The 17,599-nt window shown below is 46.8% G+C and overlaps 2 protein-coding genes across 8 annotated transcripts in view; one reads left to right on the forward strand and one right to left on the reverse strand.

The window, feature by feature from the left end:
- Positions 1 to 2,196: 2,196 nt before the first annotated feature.
- On the reverse strand, positions 2,197 to 11,631 carry SNX11 (sorting nexin 11). 6 transcript variants are annotated; one of them, XM_042966740.1, is made up of 10 exons: positions 11,563 to 11,626; positions 9,227 to 9,286; positions 8,193 to 8,247; positions 7,669 to 7,755; positions 7,265 to 7,365; positions 5,306 to 5,401; positions 4,866 to 5,078; positions 3,669 to 3,744; positions 3,276 to 3,349; positions 2,197 to 2,564 (listed from the first exon to the last, which is right to left on the reverse strand). In XM_042966740.1, exons 3-10 carry the CDS (start codon positions 8,232 to 8,234, stop codon positions 2,408 to 2,410), a joined length of 846 nt encoding a protein of 281 aa, XP_042822674.1. In that variant the 5' UTR covers positions 8,235 to 8,247; positions 9,227 to 9,286; positions 11,563 to 11,626; the 3' UTR covers positions 2,197 to 2,407. The 6 variants fall into 6 exon arrangements, with proteins under 6 accessions (XP_042822674.1, XP_042822675.1, XP_042822676.1 ...); XM_042966741.1 differs by lacking the exon at positions 11,563 to 11,626 and adding an exon at positions 10,763 to 10,787; XM_042966742.1 differs by lacking the exon at positions 11,563 to 11,626 and adding an exon at positions 9,635 to 9,883.
- A 201-nt stretch (positions 11,632 to 11,832) lies between these two features.
- The window catches only part of CBX1 (chromobox 1), a 30,084-nt gene continuing 24,317 nt past the window's right edge, over positions 11,833 to 17,599 (forward strand). Inside the window, exons 1-2 of one of the 2 annotated variants that reach the window (XM_042966780.1) lie at positions 11,833 to 11,937; positions 12,167 to 12,255. The gene's annotated coding sequence lies outside the window, so the exon portion shown is untranslated. Of the gene's footprint in view, positions 11,938 to 12,001; positions 12,256 to 17,599 lie in introns of those variants that run through there. The other variant, XM_042966781.1, reaches the window with a different exon arrangement.

The raw sequence follows: 17,599 nt of genomic DNA on the forward strand, positions 1-17,599 counted from the left end.
TCCCTTCGACCCCATTTCACATCCTCCTGGCTCACTGTCCTCCCCACCCCTAAGGTGTTGCGAATATAAACAAATTCACAAGCATGCAGTTAACTTAATGTCCGATCAGACTGTCAGAGTCACGATCACCTCCCAAACTGAGCTACCAGAGAGGTGTCTAGGACTTGGTGGTGTGGATCTAAGGCCTCCACAGTCAGAAAGCTGAGGACTGCAGAGGGGCTCTGACTTCTGAGACAACTCCAAAAAGCTGTGCAAGTGGACTTGGACATTTTTTTTTTTTTACCTTGAGTAGCAGTGGGTTTAGTTTAAAAATAAATGGTGGGGAGAGGGAGGGACAAACAAACACCCGGTCTTTCAGAGCTTGGAAAGTAACTCTCACATGAATATGCTCTCCCACCACCTAAACATGTTTTTTAGGGGGGGCTGGCTGGCTCAATCGGTAGAGCACGTGACTCTCAATTTTACGGTTGTGAATTTGAGCCCCATGTCAGGGGTAGAGTTTACTTTTAAAATAAATAAAGTTTAACTAAGTAACTAACTAAATAATAAATAAAAAACATGCTTTAAAAAAAAAAATTGTTCTTTTTAAAGTAGGCTCTACACCCAACGTGAGGCTTGAACTCATGACCCGGAGGACAAGAGTCACATGCTCTTCTGACTGAGCCAGACAGCCACCCCATAAAACCACAGTTTAGTTTCCTTAGCTAGAAAATGAGTATAGTACTTGCCCTGCCTTCCTCACTGGACACTGAGGTCAAGCCAGAGGATGCAAAGGAGACTTATTTTCATACAAGAAAACCTACCTCCCCCCCCCTACACACACACACACACACACACACACACACACACACACACACACCCTTCCATCCACCAAACAAGATGAAAGCCATGAGCATGAGCACACTTATCCCGGGTAACAGGAGAGACCAGACTTGGGCCACAGAAGCAGCAGTCAGAAAAAAGGTGACTACATCAGGCACAGAGCCCAGCTCAAATCTAAGTTCAAACGCAAAATACTTGAGTTCCACAAAAGCTGAGCTGAGTACAGCTGGGCCAGCCCCTCTCCCCAGGGGCTCCCCCGTCTTCCCTACGGAGCTACGGAGCTCGCCAGCCCTGGTAGCCGGCCCTTAGCACACGCAGGGACCGAGTAAAACGTGACAAGCCAATGGCACTGCCTGGATGGAGAGGAAACTTTGGTTTTGCTGTTTTCCTGGCAACTCCAGGCCCGCATCAGAAAATCTCTTCCCCTCACTTCTTAGGACATCTCCCATGGCATACACTCAACTGTGCACAAGACGGTGCTGGGATGGCGCCTGGCCTTGGATTAACTGAGCTGCTGTTGTACGCACTGCTGGTAATGGATCATTAAAAAAGCCGGGAGTCAGAAAAATAGCATCCGTGTCTTTGAACGGCTCCTGCTGTCCCAGCAGCCTACCCTGCTGGCAGAACTAGCTGCTGAGCACCAACTCCAGGAAGAAAAGGAGCGAACAGAAGAAGGCCAACCCAGCTTGCTGTTTTTTGGCTGAGTAGGGAATTGACACAGACCACCTCCGGCTCCTGTCTGGAAGTTTTGAGATCAGAGAGCTTCAGGCACAGCTGGGTTCACAGCTGCACCATTTGGAGCATTGGACTCATTAATATTCATGAGTCATCCCCACCAATCGGCAGAGCGGATGCCATTAGCTTAGCATCTGTCGGGTTTTTGTGAGGGTTGCGTATGGAGTTTTTTTCCCCTTTTAAATGAACTTCTTTTGACATTTTGGATTTGCCTCTGTAGGTTTTCTAGCCTCGCCTTGCTCCGCTGCATCATATAAAGGAGAGACCCAGGGGAGGCGGGCAGGAAAGAGGGATGGGTCCCAGCCAGGGCTCTGCATCTGCCTGTTGACAAACTTTATTTCTCTTTCAGCACCTGGCACCTCAGACAGGCTGCGAGGACGGAAGCGGCAGCAGGTAAATTATCCCTAACAAGGTTCATGCCCACAAGTGCGAGAAAAGCCGGATCCTGGCTCTCCAGAAGACGACCCTTCCTTCAGCGGTGGACTAGCGCGGCACACACAGTGCCGGAGAGCTGCGGCCCCCGGCTCTGAACCGTTATTTCCACGCTGATAAATTCATGATTTATGAAAGCAACTACTGCCAGCCCTCCCTCCCTCCTCCTCTGCTACAGCTTGTTAGACACGAATGGCAACAACCGTCTTAAATACTTGGAATTTTATTTCAGGCCAAAGCCCCTCAACTCTGAACTAAATGCCATGACAGTCCCACAGCACAGGCTGGTGTTAAAGGAGCCCGCAGACAGGGCGCGGTGGCCAGAGGAGGGGGGGGTGGGCGAGAGGAGAACCGCACACCCACACCCACACCCACACCTAAGCGCCACGCAATGCACACCGCCAGCAGCACTCGGCTCCTACCCGCTCGGCTCTCCACGGAGAGGAATTATGGCAGCAGGAGGGCAGAATGCCTCATTGTGTGAAGGCGTGTTGTTCCTCACCTCCATCCCCAGAGCCCTCTCTCCAGGCACAGACAAAGCCCTTGCGCCCCATTGGACTGAACATACGGCCTCCCTGCAACACAGCAACACAGCAGAGGGACACTGTGGTAGCTGAAGCCCCGGGGGCAGGAGGCTATTACTCAGGGAGAAGAGAAGGATTCAAAAAAGAAAGGAGCCCACGCTAACCGTGCAGAAAACACAGTCACATCTCTGCTTTGTAACCGGAAAAGAGAGCGACAGCGCAGGACCCAGGACAGCCTTTTCTAAAACAAAACCCCGAGCTGTTGCCTTTCCTCGGGCTGTGACCGACTGCTTCTCTTCCGCAGATGGCCATGAGCTATTTCATGAATCTCAGGCCCCACGCGGTGAGACAGAGGTCTCAAGATATGCGGGAAACCCCGGCGACAGAGGAGTCACAGCACTGTTCCATTCTGTGGGATTAGTGAAGGAAGGCAAGCGAGGGGGTGGGAGAATCGACATTCACCCCCTGGTCCACCAAAGGAGGCAGGCAAGAGGCCAGCCTCCCAGAAACAAAGTGCTCCAAGGGCCGCAGCAAAAACACAGCCCCCGGGAATACAACTACGCAAGTGTTTCTGTTGGGTCAGTATTCAATAGGACAGCTTAAAATCTGCCACTTGCAGGTCCCCAAAACCAGTCACCTGAGGCAATGCTCTCGGGTCCATTAACGAACATCTAAAGAAACTCAGCTCCCAGGGGAGTAAATATACCACCCCCCACCCAGTGTTTCCGTGCAAAACCAACAGCCCGCGGGCCTTACGCCTACCTTACAACTGTACAGTGTTTAATCCTGCGGAGGAAGCCTGAGGAGCTATTGCGACCCGCCTCTGTGCAACCAACCTGAGCAGAGGCAACCGTAAGACACTAAGTGGCCCAACTGCCCACACCTACCCTGTGCCCGATCCCACCCCAGCAAGTCCCCTTGCCGCCTTGGAGCAGAACCCAGGGCTCAGACCAGAGCTCATTTCTCCACAACCGTTTCTAACTGCCCAGGGTCCAAAGGCACAGCATGGTCCCCTGCCATGGCCCTCCTCACTGGCTGAGGAGCAGATGTCCCCTCATCGGGTCTTGTAAAATCACAGCATGATGGCGAGGGGGAGGGTGGCAGAGGGGGGCTTTCCAAGGAAGGAGCTTCAGAGTCAACAACGGGAGCCCACACCTCGAAACGGTCCTTTTCTTCCCTGGGAGGTGGTGAGGGAGAGCTCCTCCTGCCCGATCGTGGAAGAAAGCAGCAACTGGGAAAGGACGGGACGGGAAAAAGAAGGGCATGAGCAGAGAAACAAAAATCAATAGATAAACACAAGTGAACAAACAAACAAACGGTGGGCCGGCCATACAAATGGAGTATTATTTGGCCATAAAAAGGAATTAAACACTGAAACCCCCTACAATACGGATGCACCTTGAAAACGCGGAGTCGAAGAAGCCAAGCACAAAAGACCACACCTCGTATGACTCTGCTTGTGTGAGATGTTCAGAACAGACAAATCCACAGATGCAGAAAGTAAACTAGCGCTCATCAGGGGTTAGGAGTTTGGGAAAATGGGGAGTCCCTGCTAATGGGTCCAAGGTTTCTTTGGGGATGATAAAAATTGGGGTTCTAAAATGGACTATGGTGACTGACGGTTGCACAACTTTGTGAACAAATTAAAAACTACATTAACTGTAACATTAAAAGGATGACGTTTAAAATATGTAAATTATAACTCAATAAAGTTACTTTTTTTTATAAGATTTTATTTTTAAGTAATCTCTAAACCCAATGTGAGGCTTGATCTCACAAACTCAAGATCGAGAGTCACGCGCTCCACTGACTGAGCCAGCCAGGTGCCCCAAAATTGTTACTTGAACAGGGCAGGAGTCGGGGGGGAGGGGGGGGTGCCTGGGTGACTCAGTCAGTTGAGTGTCTAAATTCAGCTCAGGTCATGATCTCGCAGCTCAGGAGTTCGAGCCCCACATCGGGCTCGCTGCTGTCGGCTCAGAGCCCACTTCGGATCCTCTGTCCTCCCTCTCTCTCTGCCCCTCCCCTGCTCATGCTCGCTCTCAAAAATAAAATAACCATTTAAAAAATTAATTAATTACATAAAATGGCGGGGAGAGAAATAAAGAACAGAATGAGAAAGTCTTCTCTTCTTTTCCCCAAGTTTCAATAGGAGAGCCTGCTACCCAGGGACGAGGTAGCCCAGATGCTCAGACCCTAGCGCACAAGATGAGAAAACCATGCACAAGGGGAAGGAGGCCTCTTCTGAAAGGCTGCCAATGCCGTGACAGGACCTTCTCTATCCAGCGGACACCTCACTGGCCCGGGCTACAGTAGTCCTAGCCCTCGGTGCCTCAGAAATGAGAGCTCCAGTACCTCTTAGGCTGGTCTCCTTTAGCCAGGTGAGAAGAACCCCGCCTCTCCTCCTGGACCCAGCCACAGTTTGACATAGCATAGTGAAGAATGGCGTCAGAAACCGTCATGGGGCTTCGGCCCTGGACACAGGCTTCGATCTCGGGCACCGAGAGCTGGCTTTGCAGGAAGAGGTGTAACTGGCTGTCTGACAGGAGGACCACACTCTGCAGGACCCTGGGGAAAACACAGGACGTACAACACAGCATCACCCTGAGCAGCTGCCCTCCCCAGCCCCACTTGCTGAAGAGCTTCCGGCTTGAGGGAGCACTGAAGGTATGGGGGTGCGAGAAAGGCATCTACCATAAATGTGCCTGTCTATTCAAAGGGACCATTCTGCCTGGCCCCCTCCCCCTCCCCGCCCACCCGCACGAGGCAGGTGCTAGCCCACCACGCCCACTCACTTTTCCAGGAAGTGCTGCAGACCTTGCCGGCGCTTCTCAATGAACTCATCAGAGCTGCCAAAGAAGGTTGACTTCCCAGGAAGTTCAGGTACAGGGCTGTGGGGTCACATAATGTTGAACACCCAAGATGAGTGTGACATTAAAGACAGTCATTCCACCCCCTGAGCGAGGAAACCCCCTAAAAAGAGGCACAAATCAATACACATAGCTTTTAATAAGGTGGGGAGGGGGGCAAGGCTAATGCCGACTGCGGGACATCCATGTGTCAGGCACCATCAGAGAAGTTAAGTAAATTTCCCGATGTCACACAGCTAGTAACCAGCAGAGTTGGTATTTGAATCACATCTATGACTTCAAAACTTCATTGCTGCCATACTACATTGTTTACAAAACCCACTCCCACCATCAGCTTTTAGGGTTTTTTTGTTTGTTTGTTTTTTAAGTGCATTATTTATTTTGAGAGAGGGGCAGAGAGAGAATCCCAAGCAGGCTCTGCACTGGAAGCATGGAGCCCGACACAGGGCTCGAACCCAAGAACCAAGAGATCATGACCTAAGCCAAAACCAAGAGCCACCTAACCAACTGAGCCATCCAGGCGCCCCTGTCAGCTCTTATTTTAAAAAGGAAAAGACTTGGGGTACCAGGGTGGCTCAGTCAGTTAAGTGTCCAACTTCGGCTCAGGTCATGATCTCATGGTTCGTGAGTTCGAGGCCCGCATCAGACTCTCTGCTATCAACACAAAAGCCTGCTTCAGATCCTTGTCCCCCTTCTGTCTCTGCCCTTCTCTCGCTCTCTCTCTCTCAAAAATAATAAATTTTTAAAAATAAATTAAATAGATAGATAGATAGATAGATAGATAAATAAATAAATAAATAAGAAGAAGAAGAAACCTGGACACGGAGATGTGGAGCCTGCTGGGTCCCTGCATGTAAATTAAGACCTACCTCCTCCAACCCAAGCAGGTCACATGCTTAGAATTTTCTAAAAGTAGTTGAGTTGTAGCAAGCCATCCACAAATTCTTTAAACCTCCCTAGCTTCTATTATGAACATATTTTTAAGAAAACAACAGGCCAGGGGCCCCTGGGTGGCTTAGTAGGGTAAGCATCCAACTTCGGCTCAGGTCAAGATCTCACAGCTCGTGAGTTCGAGTTCCACATCCGGCTCTGTGCTGACAGCTCGGAGCCCGGAGCCTGCTTCGGATTCTGTGTCTCCCTCTCTCCTCTGCCCTGTCCCCAACTCATACGCACGTGTGCGTGCATACACTCTTGCTCTCTCTAAAATAAATAGACTTAAAAACAAAAAACAAAAAAAACAGGCCAGGCAATAGGATGCAGGATCCGTCAGAGGAAATCCCAACTGGCAACGAGGACCTGACCCATGACAGCGGCTTCATCAGTCCCACATGTTAACTAACCGGCTCGGGCACCCACAGGCCACCTCTCCCCAGAGCATTCTGTTCTAAACTGTCTCCAGTTTTAGGACTTATTTGGGATGGTGTAAGTGAGGAGTGAACAGTACTACTTTCCCTAAGGCCTTCAGTCTGTTATGTCTCTCAGAAAATTTCTCTGCACAAAAAAGAAAAAAAAATTAAGATTTTTTACAGGTCAAATGGACAGGAACACCACTGGTCACGTTAAGTCCAGGTGCTAACAGGTTTCTGATAACCAGTGACACGCACACATAAAATGCTAGCAGTACACTTGTTTAGCCCTGGATGAATATGCATATAAAAAAAGAAAAATATTTTTGATATTTGTATGACTTTGTTAGGTCAAAATACTAGAAATAAGAACTCTGCCTTTACTTTTTCCACTGACTTGAAAACATAATTTAAGAACACATTTCTCAATTTCCTAAGTGCCTGACACGTTGCCAGGTTTGTTTGTTTTTTATTGTAAACTCTGGTTCTCACATAAGCACCAGTCTCAGATCCAAGAAAGAAGCAGAAGCAAACTCACACTAAACCAGCATTTCTCTGTAGCTGCTTTCTCAGCCACACGAACTCACGGTAGCGGCGACGCACACAGGACGTCTTGGCGGTAAAGGCCTTGCTGTTGGTCTACAGGAGGAAGTACGTGAAAAAGAAAAAAACAGGTAGAAAAAGACCAAGTTTACATGAACTCCCCATGGTCCCTCTGACGGAGGATCCAAGCCATCAGGCCTGATCAAGGGCTCTGACCAGAGCAAGGTGCCACCAGGCAGCCAGAAAGCAACTCTCACCCATTATCTCAAGTTCATGCCCTTCCTCCCTCCTTTTCTTCTGTCTCCGGACTGTCAAAATACCCACAAAAAGGTTCTGCCTCAGCACTAGCCCTCAGTGCTAGAGAGTGTTGATCCCAATGCAAAAGTGTGATGCACTTACGTGGAGAAATATCTTATAATCCACATAAGAATTCCAGGAGCCCTCATTCTGCACGCGGGGGTCCTGAACACGCACAGTGATCACCTCCTGGAGGTAAGAAAGGCTCCTTCAGCTTCGGCTCAGCCACACAGTAAGGCAACTTTGACAACACAGGTGGCCAGATTTTTCCAATTAGCACCAACTTTCATTCATTTATTCATTCAATTCAACAAGGATTTATTGACCACCCACTATGTGTCAGACTCGGGTCTAAGGCACTGGGGGCAGAACATGAACAAGAGACAAAAATCCTTGCCCTCGTGAATGTGACATTCAACCATATTCCAACGAATGGAAAAGGTCAAAATGGAGTCTCATTTCCCTGTATGGCTTTACTATGGATTTCCTTCTCCTGCCTTTATTTTGAGCTCATCAGCACCCCCGAGGTATTACTGTCAGTACAATACCACGGAGCAATGATTTGCATCTTTTCCCAAATCCCACCAAACTTTTACCCACCTGTTTCCTGGAGACCACACGCTTACCTCCTGCTCTTGGTTTTCCAACATCCTACAGCAAAAGCCCATTGGAAGAAAACATCTGACAAGGGACAGAAGACAGGGCAACAATCACGGTTAGTATGCCTCTGTTCTTATCACTCTTCACCAAGGCAAAACCCTGAAAATTCTTAATTGAACCCCTGGGAAAACCCAGGCAACTTTTTTCGTTCTCGTGTAAAACTTAAGAGGAAGCAAAAAAATCCCCCCCCCCGCCCCGTTAGCTCAGTGCCAAGCTAAAAACCCAGATGATTTGACTCCCTGTGCAGACCACTGCCAGAACCCTTAACTAGGCCACCTTCAGCCAAAGCAGCTTTGGGTCTGTGCAGTGTGCACCTCCAGCAGCCAGAACAGGCAAGTTCAGCTGTAAAACCTCTGCTTGAGGATTGCAGGTGACAGTAGTGTCTCACCGGCACACACTACACACCCTAGCAAGCGAGCCTAACACTGCCCCCTCCTGGCGGTTTAGAGGCAACCACGCCCCACAAACACCAAGGCTTTTAAAAGTCTCTCTTTGTCTTGCTAAGCCTACAGTCGCCTACCCAGAGGTAAATCATAGAGCTGGAGAGCTCCGGGAGCACCTGAGTGGGTTGCCCAGTGGCAACCTTCCTTTATCTAATCTATTCTCCGGAACCCAAGCCAATGGCTCCCAATCATTTCCTCTCTCGACACGCTATCCGGTTTGTACCTCTGCCCAAGCACCCCACAGCTGCACACAGGTCGGCTCGGGATGTTTTCCGCTCCTTTGTAAAGATTCATTAAAGCCTAAGCCCCTGATTTCCCCCAGTGTGGCAGTTTACATGTGCAGCGACATCGCCCACTCCGACAAGGGGATCATGAAGCCTACAGCACAGGGTTACTCGAGTCCAAAGGGGCCCATGATGTCACCTTCTGTTAAAATACAGCACTAATCTTGTTACTCCTAGAACCACTCCAACAGCATCCACCCTGGCTGCCGCCTCCACCCCCTTCTCCTCTCTTAAGAGCAGAACAATAAGGTTTAATTTCCCTTTCCAATTTACCTTGAAATGAAAACTGACTTCAGCCAATATGTACTGCCAACAAATGATCCAGGCTGGCTCCTGGGAAAACAAGACTATCTCTAAGCTCTCCCTCTCCTCCCCACCCCCCATGCCCATTCACACACCCACTCATTTTTACAGTCCTACAATTAATTTGAAACACATTCTCTTATTAGTTCTGCCTTACCATTAGAAGAGTGTGTAATGAGCTTCTTTGTATTTTATGTTTTGCTAACACAAGGCTAACGTTTCAAGAGAAGGGGAGCTCATTTACACCACGAAATTAGCAGAGCCAACAACTTTCCCAATTCTTTCCAGAATACCAGAAGATCTCTCCACCCTAGCCACCGCACACAGAGACAAAACTGCGTGGTATGTGACAGGATTGGGCTACACTGTTGAGCAAACCAGAGTTTTTGTGACCGTAATACCCTCTTCGTATTCTTGCCAACAATCTGATTTTTCCATCTGATGAAATCACCGTCACAAAGGGGTCCTGAACTGAAAGGAAATTCCAATTCCGTAACGCCCAAAGTATAACATCTCCGATACAAGCAGTCATATGCCTGTGACCGAAAAGAACAGACCGACTAGCTGTGAACAGTTAACCACCTCAGATTTTTAAAAAAATAATAAAATGTTCTCTTTTCAGCCATTTGGTAAACTGTCAGCACAGAAGCAGAGGGTTCAATATTCTGAAGTGTCTTTTTCACAAAAGTAATGATGGGAAAGATGAGGACAAGGAAATCATAGTCATTTATACACTCAGTGGGGCTCAACACATCTCCTGTGCCTTGAAAGGTTTGCCAAATTCAGGACCATAATTTAGTAATTAAATGGTCATCGTTCTGAGGCTCAAGTAGAGTTTGTATAGGGCCCTCCACCACCTCCAAGTGCAAGTCCCTCTCCTTTCCTTTGGGGCTAAAACCACTTAGAAACAAATAGCTATAAACTCGCTTAAAAAAAAAAAAATCCTAGCACCCCCCAAGAGGCTGTATACTTAAATCTAACTTTAAAGGGCACCAACAAAGTTTCGATTGTAACTTGCCCTTAAACACGCGAGACACTGGAACAAATACAAAAACCCAGACTCCAAATAATAATTTCTAGTAACTACTATTCTCCATCAGCTTCCTCCGCATAGATGCCACTCCTCACAAGGAAATGCTCAGTTCTGCCTGTGAAGGGGAAGGAGGAAGTTCTTTAACTTTGGCTCGTGATCTGGGAGATGGATCCAGGTCATCTAAATAAGGGTAAGTCAGCGATCCTCTCAGCTACAGCTACGTATGCATCCCACTCCGCACTAACTGCATTTCCTGGGTCCTTTCAGTCACATCCAAAGCTTCCTTTTCCTTCTCCATCTGTACCAGCACCAATATCTCCGGGAAGAATCCAGTTGTTTGCTTTATACAAAGCAGATTCCTTGCAAAGCTCTCCAGTGTCCTAACAATTCAAGGTAGTAATTCAAGGCTTTCCCACCATTTTAACCCCCATTTAAACTACTTCAAAAAGAGGTTAAAAACAAATTAAAAACACCTTAATCAAGTAGGTTAAGCATCTGACTCCTGATTTCAGTTCAGGTCATGCTCTCACAATTCCCGAGATCCAGCCAGGCGTCAGGCTCTGCGCTGATAGTGCGGACCCCGCTTAAGATTCTCTCTCTCTCCCACTCTCAAAATAAATGAAAAAACATTTATTTTACATCAGGTGATAAAAGTATATTGAGCCACCAAGACTCCTATCCCTTCTTACTCGTTCTTGAGCCCTTGGTGCCAGATGGCAACTCAAAAAGCTCTCCTGCCTAAACACCCACACGTGGTAGAGAATGCTCCCTTTTCTGACCAAGTTCTGTGTATTCCCAACCAAGCAGCTCCACTCCATCCTTCTGTCCATTTGTAATTTGCCACTCCTTACACATGGAAGGTAAATCACAAAGGCGACCACACTCTAGCAAGAACCGCCTCCATCCCCGTAAAATACTTGTCACTACTCCTACCCCTAGCCGTTTGGGTAATTGTCCCCAAACTCTTTTACTCTGACCACTCCCTCTCCATTCTTAATGAACTAGGAGCAAAAGGGCCCCATGACCCTTCTTCTCCTTTGGCGATTCAGTTTGGGGAGTGGAAAGCAAAGATGCTTTCTACTTTGAAAACAAATGGAAAAGCCGGGATTCCTTCCTTGGATCCGGAGCAAGCACCCGCCTTCATCCCGGGACGTGAGACAGCCTCTTCCCTAAAACGTCAAGCGAGAACCCCACCCCCAAGCGCCAGCCTGGACCCTCAAGCCTCACTGGAGAGCAGCGATCTGTCCCCGCGGTCCCGCCCACGACCCCTCACCTGAGAGCAGCACCCACTCCCCACAGCGACACCGCCAGCGCCGCACCATAGAGCCAGCCTCGGCTTCTCCTTCCGGGTAAGTGGCCGGTGCCCCGGTGCACGACGGGAGAAGGCTCCCGGCCACGCCAATCGCGGGTGCCCAGGACGCCCCGCCCCTGCAGGCCGGAGCTCTTAGTGGAGATTCCCGCTCCGGAGGCGGCGCGCTCGCTCCGCCCAGTCCCCGGCCGGAGTCCCGGCCCCCCGAGACTCACTCGGGACACTGGAGAGTGGACGCGGGTGAGGAGCGGTGAGTGGGCTCTGACGGCCAGTCCAGAGCCGTGTCCCGCTCGTCGTCGTCAGGCCCAGCCAGTCAGCGGCCAGGGGGCGTCATTAAAGGTCCGAAAGAGGGTCCCCGGACCGGGAGGTGTGAGGAGGTTGTCGCCTTCGTTTCTGTCGGGCCGAGGGCCATCTGGAGTGTGGGAGGGTCGGGGAAGAAAACGCCCACATTCCTGGAATGTCTCAAAGTCCCGAGAGCTTCCCCATTTGAACCCACTGGGTTGCAGTTCCCCCGCGGAGTTATCAAGGGCGGGCGAACCCACTGACCAACTCACGTTGGTAAAACCAGGGATTGTCAGAGCGAAAACCGAACTGAGATGGCCCAGCAAACACCCGTTTGACTCGCGGAAACAAGCCCAAAGAAGAATCGCGCAGCTGGTTAGTAAAAAAGAAAATACGTTGGATATCATGATTTTTTTTATGTTGTTGAAACGTCTATTAACAACCTGTTTAAAGGTAATTTTTGCAAAGATAATAATGTCAAGGAAAAAGGGTCACAAAATACAAGCTCTGGCTTTAGACGGCCTTGGTGCAATACCCAGCACTACACTGGACTGTGGGGGCTTAACCTGATCCTAAATCTTTTTAAGTCTTAGTCTCCTCATCTGTAGAATGGAGGTTATGCACAAACCTCAGAAAAGCTTTTCTCAAACATTTAGTCTCAGGATCCCTTTACTTTTTTTTTTTTTTTTTTTTTTAGTAAAGTGTACGCCCAACGTGGGGTTCCAATTCACGACCCCAAGAGTCCCATGTCCTGAGGACTGAACCAGCCAGGCACCCCAACATTCTTCAGAATTGGTTAAGAGTGTTTGTTTATGTGGGATATTCACTGGATTAGAAATTAAAATTGAGAAATTTAATAACATGTATTAATTCACCTAAAATAATAATAAACCAATACATGTTAATATGTTTTATGAAATATAACTACACTTCCCCCCAAAAATTAGTAGAGTGTCATTGCATTACAATTTTGCAAATCTCTTTAACGTCTGGCATAATAGAAGACAGCTGGATTCCCATATTTCCTCCCCATTTTCTCTGATTTGCTATGTTATTTTGGTCTAGGAAATGAAGAAACTCCAGTCTCTCACAGATACATAGTTAGAAAAGGAAGGAGTATTTTTAGCCTTCTCCAATAACTGTGGATACTAGCAAAACTCAACAAACGGTAATTTCTTAAAGATTAATTGCAATGGGGAATCTGAAACCACTCAGAAAATATTGGTTTACTGAATTATGCAGATCTTCCAAATATTGATGCATTTCACTACTCAACATTAAAAAAAATCACATGCATTATAATCATTGATCTCATCACAAAAATCTTGGAAAGCTGTCAAGCTCCCTTTGGTGGATACCAAACACCTTTTCCAAAATTACAATTTTTTCTTGAAAGCTCAAATTTTATCATTGACAAAAGTACTTTAAGTCACTTTTCTTTCATGTGCCAGGCTCATTCCATTCAAATATGCAAGTCTGAATAACTATAGTTTCCCTGTCATTCTTTCAAACAAAACTTGTGTTCTAAATTTTTTTTAGTGTGTATTTATTTATTTTTGAGAGAGAGAGACAGAGCACAAGCAGGGGAGGAGCAGAGAGAGAGGGAGGGAGACACAGAATTGGAACCGGCTCCTAGCTGTCAGGACAGAGCCCGACGCGGGGCTCAAACTCAAAAACCCGTGCGATCATGACCTGAACCGAAACCTGACGCTCAACCGACTGAGCCCCCCAGGTGCCCCACAAAACTTGTGTTCTAAAGTCCATGTCCGTACATCCTGAACACTCCCAATCTTGGAAACTAGCAGGGTAAGCCCTGGTTAGTACTTAGATGGGAAAAAATGGTGTTCTATGGTGGGAAAAAAAGCTCGTTCAGTTCACACATCTCAATCACACAACCATATACTTCAGTAAGTGGCAGAGGGGTTTTATGTAAAACTCCCATTTCATTACACAGAACATTTAAAAGATACATACTCCAGAAGAGAGATTTCGCAAAATTAATTATTTGTACTGTTTCATAGTTTATGTGAAAGTGGTTTTTCTTTTTTTAAGATTTTTAAGTAAACCGTATGCCTAACAGGGGGTTCAAATTTATAACCCTGGGATCAAGAGTCCCATGCTCTACTGAATGAGCCAGAGTAAACCAGCCAGGCACCCTGAAAGTGGCTTTTTTTTTTTTTTTAATTTTTGAAAATGGCTTCTTAATTATTTTATTGCATAGATGTGGCAGAAGAGAATACCGTGAGTCTAGCACCTTGATTCACACTAAGGTGCCAGCCATCTCACCTGCTGTTGTCTTGGCACCACTAGTGAAAATGTAAACACAGTGAAAAAGCAAATCATGTCTTCATATTATCATGAAAATAGTTCTGACCTTGCAGACTCCCTTAGACCTTAGGCACTCCCAGAGTCTGTGGATTACACTTGGAGAACCGCAGCGTATATCTGCAGAATGTATCCATTCATTCATCAAATATTTATTAAGCCCTTTCTATGGGTCTGGACACTGCTGTAGGCATTATGAATAAAGCAGTGAGCCAAACAGGAAAACACCCTGACCTTATATTATAAGTAATATAAGGGCTTAGCATCATTGCCTCATATGTTACTCAATAAATGTCTTTATTTTTTTCATTTTATTTTTTAAAGTTTATTTATCTTAAGAGAGAGAGAAAGTGCATGTGTCTCGTGAGTAGGGCAGGGGCAGAGACAGGGAGAGAGAGAATCCCAAGCAAGCTCCACACGCTGTCAGCACTGAGTCCAACACCCAACTCGGGGCTCGAACCCACAAACTGTGAAATTATGACCTGAGCCCAAACCAAGGTCGAATGCTTAACCGACTGAGCCACCCAGGCGCCCCTCAATAAATGTTTTTAAGTAAATTTATTAGTGGGCACCTTGGTGGCTCAGTCGCTGAAATGTCCGACTTCAGCTCAGGTCATGACCTCACGGTCTGTCGGTTTGAACCCCGCATCGGGCTTTGTGCCGACAGCTCAGAGCCTGAAGCCTGCTTGGGGTTCTGTGTCTCCCTCTCTCTCTCTGCCCCTGCCCTGCTTGCTTGCTCTCTCTCTCAAAAATAAACATTAAGAAAATAATTAATAAATAAATGAATATTAAACAATTTTTTAAAAAAAAATTTTTTTAACGTTTATTTTGAGACAGAGAGAGACAGAGCATGAACGGGGGAGGGTCAGAGAGAGAGGGAGACACAGAATCTGAAACAGGCTCCAGGCTCTGAGCTGTCAGCACAGAGCCCGACGCGGGGCTTGAACTCACGGACCATGAGATCATGACCTGAGCCGAAGTCGGATGCTCAACCGACTGAGCCACCCAGGCGCCCCTAAACAATAATTTATTAAACAATTTGAATGCAATAAGGCTTCATAGTGCCATATCTTATGTTTTATTGACCTTATTTTTTTCAACTGTAATTTCTAATACTTGATAATGGGGCCAATCTTTATTATACCTGAAATGCTAGGACTTCTTCAGGCAGTTAGCACTTTGCATGAGAAAATCAATCAATGTCAAGGCTATAGGTGCAAGATTTGAGAAGTACAGGTTTTAACTAGAGTCCAGTAACTACCAGGAAGTCACGTGAGAATCACACTGACCAGGGGAGGTAAGAAAGACAGATAGCTCTCAAGTATATTTGCCTTTTAAAAGAGAGTCCTTGTTAGCCCCAAATGACTAAATCCTTAACAATAGAATTTCAAGTAGTAGTTAAAATGAAACAAAGACTCTCACACCCATTAGGAGATGACTACTATCAAAGAAACAGAAAAAGACAAGTAATGTGGGGATGTGGACAAATTGGAGCCTTTGTGCACTGTTGGAGGGAATGTGAAGTAGTACAGCCGCTGTGGAAAAGTTTGGCAGTTCCTCAAAAAATTAAAACCATATGATCCAGGAATTCCACTTCTGGAATTGAAGAAGGGTTAAACAAGCCAAAAACGGATCCAAAATGGAGTCACTCGTGCTCAGCGCGTGTCAACAAACCAAGACTTAAAATCTAACCTAATTTCTGTTTCAGCCCCTCCCAGGAATGTACTCTTAACTGGTCAGGCTAGTGAGGTAACCTTGTGGGCACCAGTGAGGCAATCTGCCTGAAAGACCCCTCCGTCTCCCAAAGAAAGATAGGTAATCTAATTTTTCCTCATCCCTGCCAACCTTGTGTCTATAAAAGCTTTCCACTTGGGGTCACCTGGCTGGCTCAGTCAGTAGAACATATGACTCTTGATCTCAGAATTGTGAGTTGGAGCCCCGTGTTGGGCGTAGAGATTAAAAAAAAACAAGGCTTCTAGCGGCGCCTGGATGGCTCAGTCCATGAAGCGTCCAATTTTGGCTCGAGTCTGTGAGTTCAAGTCCCACATCAGGCTCTGTGCTGACAGCTCAGAACCTGGAGCCTGCTTCAGATTCTATCTTCCTCTCTCTCTGCCCCTCCCCCGCTCGTACTCTTTCTCTCTGTGTCTCTCAAAAATGAATAAAAACGTTAAAAAAATTTTTTTAAAGCCTTCTATTTTTTATGCTCAGCCCCTTTCTACTTGCTAGATGGGATGCTGCCCGATTCATAATCATTGAATAAAGCCAATTTAATGTTTAAATTTTCTTAGTTGAATTTTGTCTTTTAACACCCAGGAGAATTAAAAGCAGCGTCTCAAAAAGATATTTGTAGGCCATGTTCCGAGCAGCATTATTTTTTTTAATTTTTTTTTTTTTAATGTTTATTTATTACTTTGAGAGAGAGAGACAGTGTGAGCAGGGGAGGGGCAGAGAGAGGGAGACACAGAATCCGAAGCAGGTCCAGGCTCTGAGCTGTCAGCACAGAGCTGGATTTGGGGCTCAAACTCCCAGACCCCAAGATCATGATCTGAGCTGAGGTCTGAGTTGAAGTCAGACACTTAACCGACTGAGCCACCCAGGCGCCCCAGAGCAGCATGATTTATAAGAGCTAAAACGCAGAAGTAACCCAAAGGGCCAATAATGGATGAATGGATAAACAGAATGTGATATATACATACAAAGGGATATTCTTCAGCCTCAAAAAAAAGGGGGGTTCTGACACACGCTGCAACATTTGAACCTTGAGAACATTACACTAAATGAAATAAGCCAGTCACACAAAGACAAATACTGTGCGATTCCCCTTATATGAGATTCTTAGAGTAGTCCAAATCTTAGAAAGTAGAATAATGGCTGCCAGAGGTTAGGAAGAGGAGGAATGGTGAGTTTTTGTTTAATGGGTATAGAGTTTCAGTCTTAAAGATGAAAAGAGTTCTGGAGATGGATGATGATGATGGTTGCATTGCATTATGAATGCATTTAATACCACTGAATTGTACACTTAAAAATGGTTAAGATGGGGGGGCGGTGTTCCTGGTTGACTCAGAACGCTGAGCATTGGACTTTTGATTTTGGGTCAGGTCATGATCCCAGGGCTGTGGTGATCGAGCCCTGCCTCCAGCTCTGTGCTGAGTGTGAAGCTTCTCTCTCTGCCCACATCCGTCTCCCCCACTAGCACTGTCTCTAAAATAAAGTTTTTTAATGGTTAAGATGGTAAATTTTATGTTGTGTGTATTTTACCATCATTTTAAAGATTGGGGGAAAATGAAATAAAGAATTTCAGACAATGGGGAAGAAAATATTTCAAAAGTTCTGTAATGGGGCACCTGGGTGGCTCAGTTGGTTAAGCGTCCGACTTCAGCTCAGGTCATGATCT

Source organism: Panthera tigris, chromosome E1, assembly GCF_018350195.1.
Source record: "Panthera tigris isolate Pti1 chromosome E1, P.tigris_Pti1_mat1.1, whole genome shotgun sequence".
Classification (NCBI taxonomy): domain Eukaryota; kingdom Metazoa; phylum Chordata; class Mammalia; order Carnivora; family Felidae; genus Panthera; species Panthera tigris.

Bases quoted from the DNA above. Each gene is read 5' to 3' on its own strand.
- SNX11 (XM_042966743.1), bottom strand. From the start codon at position 8,234: ATGGGCTTTTGCTGTAGGATGTTGGAAAACCAAGAGCAGGAG. The intron at 5,079-5,305 runs GTGAGTGGGCGT...TGTTTTCCCCAG, and splicing joins CTGCAGCACTTCCTGGAAAA to GGTCCTGCAGAGTGTGGTCC. The intron at 3,745-4,865 runs GTACTGGAGCTC...GTCCTTTCCCAG, and splicing joins AAAGGAGACCAGCCTAAGAG to TTGCTGCTTTCTTCCACGAT.